Genomic DNA, 12,500 nt, shown 5'->3' on the forward strand with positions numbered 1-12,500 from the left:
CTGGCATTTTCTGTGGCAATCAATTTAAATGAAATGTCAACTGTTCTTTTAGATCTCTGTTTAATTCCGCTTAAAATTGGGTTTTGATAATAAACAGATTTTCAGAGAGTGAAGCAATATGCTCTTTGATGAGCACACCAAGGATGCTCTTACTGTTTTCCTCCAGCAGGGGGAAGAGTAGAGCAGCACTAACCTCCTGCTCTGCAATCTGTACTGTGTTGTCCTCCACATCCCCACTCAGGTTGCTAGGGGGCGGCGTCTGCATGCCGCGCATCAGTCTCTGCTCCGCCTCCTCCAGGTGAGACTTGATGCTCTGCAGCTCCGACAGGTAGGAACGGGAGATGGACTCATCCTTCTCAACTGAGAAAGGAGAGAGAGAGAGACACCGAGAGAGAAAGAGAGAGAGAGGGAACAGGAACAGGAGGAGAGAAGAGAGGAAAATAAATAGAGAAATACACAAAGAGTGGAATGTTTTAAAAAATGAATAGGGAAAAAAAAATGGTTAAATGAAAATTCCGGTTTTTAGCACTTCAAGTCCCTTTTTGGTTTGGTTTGATTTGATTGGTCCTGTCTCGACCTTTCTGACTCGTTTTGAATCTCCTTTGACTGCTCAAGGTGGCTGCCAACAGGTATACTGTAGTAGGCTACTCAAACATGTCCTAAAACAACCCTTAACGTTCGTTTTCAAAACTGTGCAACTCACCGAGTGGTAGGTGTGTTCGTTGATGTTCCAAAACAAGTAGCGTAGCGAAATACAATTTCTGTCGTGTTTTATTTGCCATTTTGTAAAATCCCATTGATTTCTGTTGGAAGACTCATTGCATGTTGATATTACTGCGCCACCGTCTATGCTTCAGGTTCAAATATTGAGCGGAAGTTTATACACGGTTGTAAGGTGTCTGAATAAATAGTTCCACAATAGGCCTAGCAAATAAGACGGCTGGAAATCATACATTGCACCGATATATGTGCTTTTAATAGTCAACGAACTCCACGAACCACTCGGTGAGTTGAACAGTTTTAAAAACGAACGTTAAGGGTTGTTTTAGGCTTTTTTTTGATGAGCCTACTACAGTATGCCTGTTGGCAGCCACCCTGAGCAGTGAGCAGTCAGAAAGGTCGAGACAGGACTAATCAAAATTCCGGTGTCCACCACTCTAGTTCATCCAAAACAAACCAGAAAAGGGACTCAAAGTGCTAAATACCGGAATTTTCCTTTAAAAGAGGGAGATGTCTGTCTGGCTGAGCCTGTCCACCTACCTGTCTCCATAGAGACAAACAGTGATTGGCAGTGTTTCCTGCAGTCGTCCACCTCCCTCTCGAGCTCCCGCCTCTCTGCAGGGGTGAAAAGAGAGCTCTCCTTGCTGTCGGACAGGAAGTCTCCCAGGTGAGCGTCCAGGTTCTCCAAGGGCTGCTGCCGCTCTGCTGAGGATAGCGAGCGCACCTGAGGGGACCATGACATGGGGTGAGACAGGGGGTTGTGTGTGTGTGTGTGTGTGTGTGTGTAAAGCAGCAATGGTGTGTGTGTGTGTGTGTGTGTAAAATTTGAGCCTGGGCAAGATTCAGACAAAAGCAGCAATGGAGTACAGCAAGAATTCCATGTAACAGGCATTTTTTACATAAAAATAAAATTTGAGCTTTTTTTTGGTTTAAAAAAGATTCAAAGACCAAACAGATAAAATAAACCAAAAAGAGTCCTGCCTTTCATTTACTTTTTTTAGCTGGGAGGCATAGTAACAGGCATGGCACCACCTATAAAGGATGAACAGGGAGGAAGAGCATGGGAACAAGGAAAAAGAAAGTTTTTGTGTGCATTTCTCACCGTGTCCAGATTCCATGAGGAGATGTTCCTGATGTCCTTCTGTAGGTAGTGCCAGGAGACCACGCTCTTCATGTTGATATGCAGCTGATGCCATAGAGACATCACATTCTGGTACAGCTGTTCCATACTGAGGGGAAAGAATGGGGTTCACCCTTTAGTCCTGTGTGCGTCTGTGTGCGACTGTGTGCGACTGTGTGCGTCTGTGTGCCAGCTCCTTTATCTCTGGATACATTGAAGCAATATAATTTAACATTTATCTGTGATTTATAACAAGTTATTAGTCTAACAAGTTATTAGAAAAATGTCAGAATGTTTCTGTACTTGTGCCTCTGTGTGTGTGTGTGTGTGTGTGTGTGTGTGTGTGTGTGTGTGTGTGTGTGTGTGTGTGTGTGTGTGTGTGTGTGTGTGTACTTACCGGCCCGCAGTATCGATGGCCTCCTGGTTGGGTGGTGGGACGGTGAAACACACAGACGGTACCATGGCTTCATTTCCACTGGGGCTGATGACCTTCCACTTAGTGCGCTGGGAGTTGTCCTCCAACACACACTCCTCTCCCTTTGAAATGGTGATCTAACACACACACACACACACACACACACACACCGGATAGACATGGAGAGAAAGGACAGAGAGACAAAGGACAGAAATGGTGAGACAGAAGAAAAATGATGGAGGGGTAGAAAGAGAAAGAGGGGATGAATGGTTAGAGGAGAGGGAGGGGAGAGAGGTTTTGAGAATTTGAGTTACAAAAGTGTAAGTTAAACATGTGAATGACGCAAATGAAATGGCTTTGTGTAACCTACTGACGGTGATTCAAATGATAAAATGTTAATGCTGATGGCCACTAATGAAATATTACAACATAAAATATGGAGTCACTGTGCTGGCTTCATGACTTTCAAAGCCTGCTGCACTCAGAAGTTAAACTCACGTTTAACTTCCAGAGTGGCCCAAGCTGCTCTATGGGTGCCATTTTAAAAGCTCAATGCAAGCCCAATCCTAACTCAACTCAAAACCCAACCCCACCCAACCAACACTCATACCCCCACTCATACCAATCTTGAAACTCAGATTAAAATCAGATTAGTTATGACATCTATGAGAGGGGTTTAGTAAGCACAGAGTCTATATGCCCCTCGCCCCCCCCCTTTAATCATCAACCTCCACCCTTGCACATTCTGCACACCACCACACAGAGAGCTCAGTAACGCCACCAATCAGGTGCCAAGCAGTGATGGACACGCTGACAAAAACCAAATCGCTATGAAGGGATGAGTGCTAGCACTACACTTGGCTGTCTGAGAGAGAGGGCAGCTTCACCCCCTGGTCATAGCAGCAGCAGCGGCACCCAGGTAGAGGGTAGTGCCCGCTGGTGGCATAGCGTTGGTAGTGTTGAGACGGACAGTGGGGAGAGGAGGAGGAGGAGGAGTAGGAGGAAGAGGAGACGGTCAGCTGTAGTACCTGAACACTGGCCTGTTCAACCCCACGAACACACACACGAACACACATCCACACACACACACCACAAAACACAGGGAGGGAGGAACAGGGGAGTAAGAGAGAGGGTGGAGGAGGGTTGGGCAAAGAGAGAGGGAAGGAGTGGGGGAGGAGGGGAGGAAGGGGAGAGGAGGGAAAGAGAGATTATTTGTGGCCACTGTTTAGAACTACATGTTTGTGGTGATGTGACAATAAGAGAACATGTGGTGAAGGGGCCCAAAACTGGTATGAAGATATGAAGTCATGAAGACATGAAGTGTGTGTGTGTGTGTGTGTGTGTGTGTGTGTGTGTGTGTGTGTGTGTGTGTGTGTGTGTATACACAAGAGAGACCTAAATGCTGTCCTACTTATAAAGTAGGCTGTGTTCAATACCATCTCCACACCACAGAAAATATGAGGACAAAATTAGCCCAAGATATTTTCCGTTCATAACTCCATTGTGTTACTGTGTGTATCTCAGAGCTGCAAGTAACTTTCTCACAACATCAACACATTGTGAGAAGAGTGTGGAAAGCAATGATCAGACCCAAACTAGCAAACCTAATGCTGAACCCAGACCTCCACTGGCCCACAATGCATTGCTCTTGCCTCCTATGGAAGGAGGTGCTCTGGTGCAGAAATAGCTCATCACAAAGGCACCTCCACCCCTGAGAGCCAGTGTGCAAACACATCCTGCTGATACTTCTCTAAGTGTGCCAGAGGAGAGATATATATAATTTATAGCTTTTAGCCTCTCCAGCGGCATCAGGCTGCTTTTGACCGTCACTGAAAGCCTTCACACTCTCACATGAGCGAGAGGTGAGAGGAGCCAAGAGCAGTGGATACGTTCTCCGTTTTTTATTAATTAATACGGTGAAGGACAGGTATATGTATTTTGGAGCATGCTTATGGTGAAGCAGCCATAATAAAACAGATCAAAATGACAAAACTGTGTCGCCTTAAAAGCTAAAAAGAAAGTCAGCACTTTAACTGAGAATAACTGAGCACAGCGCGGTCATTAGATTAGTACTGACCTGCAGAACCCCCCTATCAACCAGAACTACATTATTTCTGGGTTTCATTGGCTAGGTGTGTGCTCTGTCAGAGCATGTGGGTAAGCAGTCAGCCAATGAGTGGAGAGTAGACCGTGTGTGTGGGAGGGCAGGAGAGGAAGGTGCATGAGAGACAGGGGAAGTGGGGTGAAATGGGGCACAGGTGTGGACAACAGGACAACTTTGTATGTTTGAGTGTCTGTGTGCATGTATACTAATGATCAAGAACATCATAACCAGTCAGAAATTGAGCTAACACAGATTAGCAGCATTTGTCAAGGTCTGGGATATACAGTAATATGCTATCTCAATAACATGGTATCTAAAATAAATAAACAGGTATGTAGATCTGAAATTCTAACTAGTAACATCCCCATCTCTGGGCTGGAGCCTTTTCAGAATGGCTTGGCTTGTGGAGTGCTCCTGGTCAGCAGTGTGCCTATCCTATCCTTTTGTACATCATGTGGATGGCCAGGTCTGTGTTCAACAGTAGCCCAGGCAAGTGATTGCACTATGATGCACTAGGGGTGGAAGACAAGCTGGACTGTGATGCAGTGAGAGCTGTTCTGATGAAAAACCCTTGGTCCAGCATTTATTATACTTGTGAAACAAGTATGCCACGTCTTGGCAATGGCATTCCCTTCAAGGTGCTGTCCTCTTTCAAAAAGGGATGAATGCACCTACTGTAGCCTAACTGCATATATTGCTCAGGAATGGCTCGGCAAACGTGACCAGAAATGCGCTACCCTGGCCTCCAGTCCTCCTGATTCCAATCCAAACGAGCAGGTGCAGGATATGAAGGAACAACAAGTGCGACCCATGACCGCTCCACCTCACAACTTACAGGACTTAAAGGATCTGCTGCTCAGGCCTGAGTGCCATGTACCACAGGGTGCCCACAAGGCTCTGCATTTACTGCAGAGTTGTTTTTATTTATTATAGTATTAGGCAGGTGGTCATTATGCTTTGGCTCATCAGAGAAGCGGTGTAGCCTACGCGATATGCAGGACTACGCAGTATACCCACTTAAAAAGCATCACCATCTCAGTAAACCCACTTAAAATAGACAAGAATACGTATTAACATTTGGGGTTGATCACAGTATACCCACTACAGCTAACTAGACTACACCACTGCATCAGTGTATATATGCGTATGTGTGCACAGGTGTGAAAAATGTGAAGTAGGTGCGAAGTTGAGGCTGTGAGGCTGTAGTGTGTGTACATGTATGAGTGTGAGTTTGTATGTGTGCGAGTGAAAGTGGGTGTATATGAGCTCTGTTACTTGTCTCACCTCAATCTGCCGGTAGTCACAGATGGCTCGGATGGGTGTGGTTGTTCCCAGGGTTCCTTCTGATCCACGGGGGCGGAGCTGGACCACTGTCTTGGCCCGGCCCACCAGGCTGGCCACTGAGCTGCGGTACTCAATCAGCTGTTCCTTCTCCTCCTGTTAGGCACAGCCATTGGTGCAGAGCATGTCAATAACAGTCTACATACCCAGTGTTAATCAGTCATCACACACTTCCTGGGTGAATTGCCTCAAGTAATGACACAATTCAATGACAAGTGCCCTAAATACACATAGTATAGTAAAAATCCATATGACGCATAACAAAAATGATTTTCTCTGCTAACACTGTAATAATATCATGCTTCCACAATGTCTGCCCATCAGTTTGAGACTAACACAAAAATAATGCAAGTCACTCTAAGCTGTCTATTAATAGCTTGTCTGTGTGTTAGGGATGGAGACAACCTTCAGCGTTAGCATTGTTTTCCTGATTGAATAAACCACAGCCCTTACAGCAACTGTTAGCATAGCTTCTCCTAATGTTAGCGTAGCTTCTATGCAAGATACTGCTAATGGACTCAGGCGCCACTTTGAGTGCTGTGAAATTATGTTTCCTCTGCTACCCGTCCTTAGACTCCGGGTTCATTAAGGCTACATCAGCGCCGCCCTGGCAGAGAAAAAGTGCTTGAGGGAGATTGAGGAGCACTAATAGCATTATCCCCTGAATCTCAGATTGACCAGCGGCATTAAGAATTATCGCTAGGGCTAGGGAATGGTGTTGCTGAGACTGTGAGTCACAAAAAAAAGGGAGAGGAAGGAGATGGATTGAAAGGCAGTTGATTAAATGAAAATAAAGAAACCAAACATTAGCAATGGAGCTCAGCCTCTAATCAGCACATTAAATCTAGACTAGACGACTGGTGTGTGTGTGTGTGTGTGTGTGTGCGTGTGTGTGTATTTCTTGCAAATCCCTGCCAAAGGTGGGATGAAGGGCTACATCCAGAAACTGTAATGATCTGGCAGATGCTCTCTTGGCCTGGACACACTCTGAACCTGTAAACCTGTCCTTACCCAAACCTCATATCTTTTACAGTCAAATTTCACCACCGGGTGATATCTAAGTTGAATGTTTTTTTGTTTTGTTTTTTAATTTCTGGTGCTCCGGCTTTGGGCTTTGTTCATATAACGTTTGGTAATGGATCACTGTTTCTGTCTATAAATGTTTAGTTTATTACACTGCAGTGAAAGAGGAACCAGCATGCTAAAAGACCTGTGTGTGTGTGTTTATACTGCAGTGCGGCTGGCTCTGCATAGCCAAAGAGCATGCCCAGTTCTCAGGCACTCTGTGCCACTCTTTTGAACTGTGCCATCTGCTGTGAGTTCCATTGGTAGGCCTATGTCAGGAGACGCTCTAATCACAGCAGAACAAAATGGGTGATTAGGCATCTGTGCTTCTTCAACCAAACATATCTCACCTCCAAATAATATGAATAATGTAATGAAGAAAAGGCGAGAATGGGTTACCATGGAGTCCTGCAGCAGGTCTTCCAGGCGGCTCAGTCTACTGTTCTTGTCACAGGTGTACTGCCTCTTAATGGAGTCTTGCAGCTGTCGCAGGTAACTCTCACAGTCCCGTGCATCACCCATGAACTGCCCCCGGAAACACAACCACAGTTAGTGCAATTCACATACCATATCTCATCCCTGAAACATATCTGACATGCCTAATACTTTTTGTTTGTTTGTGTGTGTGTGTGTGTGTGTGTGTGTTTGTAGGGGGCTGTATGACAGTGCATATGCATCTCTGACGAGCTTACCTGGAAGTAGGCTGTGTTGTCTTTCAGGTGCTGCTCCACACATACACACAACTGCCGCACCCACTGCCACTGAGTCTGTAAGGCAGCACTGTAGGCCTGGGGAGAGGAGAGAGAACAAAAGAGGGACAAGTGAGGTTTGGAGAATCACTTGATCTGCAGAAGCCAACAACCATGAAAGGTCACAGAGAGATTAAGATGTTGGTGTGAGGCACACAGGAACGCAAGCAAAACTACGGGATGGGAAACCAACCAGCCCCAGTCATTCATTCAGAAAAACTGCTGACTCCTGCCCTGATGGTGTTGTGTATGTTTATGGTGAGAATGTTTTTGTCAAAATAGTATGCTACAGTGTGTCTATTCAGCTTCACATAAAACACACACAAATGCAATGCATTAACAGTATAACATGCATAAAACAATGCATAAAAAGTCTCACCTCCACAGTCTGCTTGGCTGGGTGATTTTCCAGACAGAGTTGGTCTGCTGTTTCCTGTAATGAGCACATCACTTCCTGCTTCTCCTCCACTTCTGCCCTTGTCTCCTAAAAGAGTGGAAGACAGCTGTCAGACACATTTCACACACACCACATCAGTAAGACACACAAAGGCTTTGTTGACTTTGAGATTGACTTTTGTCGGAAATTGCAATGTTGTAGTGATTTTGTGGTCTACTGTGGTTTGTTTATTGTGTATAAGTATAAGTATATATACTCTTTTGATCCTGTGAGGGAAATTTGGTCTCTGCATTTATCCCAATCAGTGAATTAGTGAAACACACTCAGCATACAGTAAACACACAGTGAGGTGAAGCACACACTAATCCCGGTGCAGTGAGCTGCCTGCAACAACAGCGACGCTCGGGGAGCAGTGAGGGGTTAGGTTAGCAACCCTCCGGTTACAAGTCTGAAGCGCTAACCAGTAGGCCACGGCTGCCCTCAACTGTGTGTGTGTGTGTGTGTGTGTGTGTGTGTGAGAGGAGTGAGTGAGTGAGTGAGTGAGTGAGTGAGTGAGTGAGTGAGTGAGTGAGTGAGAGATAAAGTATTGAACTAACAGCATATTGCTCCCTTTTGGAAGCCATATTGTTATTGTTTTCACTCCAGTCATAGGAGATCTCTTCCTCCTCCCTCTCGTTCAGCCAGATCAGCTCCTCTGTGCACCGCGACACAAACGACACGGAGGCTCTCCAGGCAACGCAGTCGCCATGACGAGTGTTCCTGTAGAGACATCAGCCCAATAACATCATCTTAGTGCCAAACACAATTGTTAGGACAATCAATACACACACACACACACACATACACACACACACACACACACACACACACACACAACACACACACACACACAACATACACACAGATAAAAGTAAGTTCAGAACAATACCCTTGGCCTTAGACAAATGCCATCAACATACACAATACACAAAACAACACAAATCACACACAGTAGCTCCACATCATCCATTCAGGTCCTAATAAAAGCTGATTATGTGTGTGTCAGGAGCAGGTGCTGTGCAGTCCCCTCTTCAGCCCCAGCCTCACAGCCTTTCAGTCCTTTGTTATTGGACACACGCAGTTACGCCTTAACATGATTATCATAGTCTTGGGCTAGACAGCAGGACTTTACACACACACACACACACACACACACACACACACACACACACAATATGTGTGCATGCATACACATGCAAGAAGGCATGAGATTACCAAGCAGAAAAATACAAATGCATGGGCACTTACCAGTAATTTGCAATACTGGTGTTCCAGTTTGGCTAAGGTCTCTGAGTAACTGCTACGGAAATTAGGGGAGACGCTCGACTGCAAAACAAAAGAGCGACATTAATAATTTTATTTTGTCTTCATGAGTCGGAGTTAATTAGCCAGTAAAAGAGTCTGTGTTGATTTGAGAGAGAAGTACAGTGTGTGTTCTTTCTAATTTGTTGTTCTTGGCCTCTAGGGTTGTATATGTGTGTGTGTGTGTGTGTGTGTGTGTGTGTGTGTGTGTGTGTGTGTGTGTGTGTGTGTGTGTGTGTGTGTGTAAGAGAGAGAGAGACAGAGATAGTACATGTGAGTGTGTCGTGTGATTGCGCTTGTACCTCATAGTTCCTGGCCTCCTTCAGGCTGTGTAATAACTCTTGGACAGCTGTGTGTATGCTGTGGTGGTCCTGCAGGTGCTGCTCCACAGACGGCAAGTCTGCACCCCACTCTGCCCGTTCCAGCAGGTCCCACACACACACACACACACACACACACACACACACTGTTGTAATACATCCCAGGTATGCATATAGTATAAGACTGTTGTATACAACCCAGGTATTCATATAGTATATAGCTTCACTGAGCTATTCATATACAGCTGTGTTAACCAGATTCCTTGTATGTGGAAACATTATACTCGGTGAATGAAACCCCATTCTGTGTTCTGGATTCTTACCTGTGTTTCCTCCACCCATCCGAGCAGTTCATAGATGAACCTCAGGCTTCCCTCGTCCTCTGATGATGACATCGCCACCAGCTCAGAGCGGCTCATTGGTCGTCGAAGGAGGCTGGCTACGCCTGCTGCGGCGCCCAGCAAGGTTTGACCGGCCAATGAGAGGGCGTCCCTCCCGGAGCGACTTTGAAGGGGCGCTTCGCCCGGGACTAACCCGGCCGAAAAGTGTCCTTTCCTGTAGACACTGGCGCACTGCAGGCGCAGGGAGACCAGCTCCTCCTGCAGGCACGATATCCTGCAAATGGAAAAATGCCAACACAGAGGCACACACACACACAACCACTTCAGAGTAAGGCTAGACCAGAACATGCGATTCATGTGGACTATGCAAAGTATGCAAAGAGTGTCTGTGGTTTAATTAGCTAATGAGCACCCATGACCTCAAATCAAATTATCCACCATAACTCACCTCCACAACCACCCCAAAAACTCTGTCTCTATGACACACACACACTTTTCTCAGTAGCCCTCTCGTGTCTCTCACCTGAAGGCTAGCTGCTCCACCTGGTAGTACTTCTCGTCTCGGAGGATCTGCAGGTCCACGTTCAGCTGTCGGATCAGAGCCTCACAGTCCTGCAGGTAGACGGCCAGCTCCTGCTCGCAGCGCACGTTTCCACCACTCTCCAGCTGAGACATGTCCTATCAGAGAGAGAGACAGACGGGAAGAGGGGGAGAGAGACCCAGAGAGAGAGAGAGAAGGGCAAAAAGAGAGGGAGAGATGCAGTGATAGTGGGGGGAAGCAAAGAGATGGAAGGATGAAAGGGAAGAGAAAAGGTAGACAGAAAAAGTGAGAAAAACACAAAAATATTAAACCTCTACAACTTTTATATGCAGCACTAAGGGGAAACATCCACACACACACACACGCACGCGTTCTGATCCTTACCGCCTGTAACGTGTTTTTGGCGAGTGTCAGCTTCTCCTCGCAGTCCAGCGCAGCATTCTGGATCTTGTTGGCGACCTGCAGCAGGAGCTCGAGCCGGTCGACGGCCGGCCGCAGGGCCTTCTCCCTCTCCAGCATCTCCAGGATCAGCTTGCCCCACGCCTCCTCCAGGTCGTTAGGGTGAAGCCCTGCCGGCAGCTTGATGCGCCCAAACTCTATCCACACCTACAAGAGGAAGATCAGTCATCAATACACACACACACATACACATACACATACACACATAAACACCTGAGATATGAGAAATTGACCATTCTTCTGATGAGCATTCTTCGAAGCATTCACCCTTGAACTGGAACACAGCTACATGCTACACTCATTTTCATTTTACACATGAATTATGCATACAAATACTATGCTTTATACTGTACATGCACCATAAAGACACACTCCGAACCATACAACACCAATGCCAGACTGGAAACATTCTCCTGCCCAAAACATTTCCTGGAACAAGAATAAACAATCCAAGTGTCTTGACTCTGTCCACTGTCCTCCCCTGACACGCAGACACACTCTTCCACTAAGTCCCTGTGGCTTCAGCGTCATTGCTGCAGCGGGTGATATGCATGTGTGCGTCTTTTCAAACGGGCATTCCTGCGTTCTTCTCCGCGGTCTCGCTCTCGCAGGTCTGGTGTCCTTCATTACTCTGTGGTCTCTGACGCTCCTCGGAGCCCCATGATGCAGAGGACGCTCCCAATTTGGCTGCAAAATTCAGGTCATCCATCCCCTTTTCTCTCTCTCTCTCTCTCTCTCTCTCTCTCTCTCTCTCTCAAATACCTATGAGAACACAAATACCTATGAGAACATACGCACACAGACATACAAACTATTATAAAAATCACTCACCTCCAGCAGCTTGTAAAGGTGCTCAATGTGACCCTTCTCCAGCTCCTTGTTGGGGATCTCTGTCTCTTTGAAATGGACGTACTCATTGTAAAGTGCCTGTGGGGAGAGGACAGGACCGATGATCAATAACCATTTAAAACCACATCAGGTGCTAGAGCATCTCTTTTAACCTCACTGTGACCTGCTGAGACAGACAATACACCCACACACGAAGCACAAAACACAAACAACACACTCAAAACAAGACACAACATTTTCAAACAACAAAGCCCCCCCCCCTCTAATTGTTTGGATCTTGCGTCTATCTCAATATGGAAACTTCAGGAGCCATGAGCATAGATACTGTTCTTAATCTGACTAATCTTTGAGTTTCAACCACACACTACACTAAGGCCGCACAGTAAATGCTGACGCCTCTCAGTGGGTATATGTGATGGATGTATTAGGACGGCGACTTCATTATTGATCTCACTGCTGGGTGTGAATGTGCATGGGGCCAAGCGCAACGGCGTGTCTTTCAGCTGACCTTGAGCTCGACAGGGTTCTGAGGGAAGTTTTTGTTGGCCATGAGGCTGGTGTGCTGGCGTGTCCACTGCAGCAGAGACGAGAAGCGAGACTGGTACTCTGCCCATCGCTGGTCCACGTCCTGAGAGACGGAGAGCAAAAATAAACAGGTGAGTGACTCAGAGACTGAAACAGGAACAGCGAGAGAAAGGGCAAAGGTGAGCGCGTGCAATATATATATATATATGGCTA

At 46.4% G+C, this 12,500-nt stretch overlaps 1 protein-coding gene across 1 annotated transcript in view; it reads right to left on the minus strand.

Moving 5' to 3' along the window:
- Window positions 1-12,500, minus strand: part of macf1a (microtubule actin crosslinking factor 1a) — a 99,917-nt gene that overhangs the window by 78,513 nt on the left and 8,904 nt on the right. The window contains 18 exon segments of the mRNA XM_048229057.1: window positions 194-360; window positions 1,261-1,444; window positions 1,823-1,949; window positions 2,238-2,392; window positions 3,284-3,295; window positions 5,644-5,796; window positions 7,165-7,290; window positions 7,458-7,553; window positions 7,894-7,998; window positions 8,508-8,627; window positions 8,629-8,670; window positions 9,199-9,276; window positions 9,555-9,683; window positions 9,896-10,187; window positions 10,437-10,591; window positions 10,839-11,060; window positions 11,745-11,840; window positions 12,271-12,390. Coding sequence (XP_048085014.1) covers window positions 194-360; window positions 1,261-1,444; window positions 1,823-1,949; window positions 2,238-2,392; window positions 3,284-3,295; window positions 5,644-5,796; window positions 7,165-7,290; window positions 7,458-7,553; window positions 7,894-7,998; window positions 8,508-8,627; window positions 8,629-8,670; window positions 9,199-9,276; window positions 9,555-9,683; window positions 9,896-10,187; window positions 10,437-10,591; window positions 10,839-11,060; window positions 11,745-11,840; window positions 12,271-12,390 — 2,379 coding nt within the window.

Source organism: Alosa alosa, chromosome 20, assembly GCF_017589495.1.
Source record: "Alosa alosa isolate M-15738 ecotype Scorff River chromosome 20, AALO_Geno_1.1, whole genome shotgun sequence".
Taxonomy (NCBI): Eukaryota; Metazoa; Chordata; class Actinopteri; order Clupeiformes; family Clupeidae; genus Alosa; species Alosa alosa.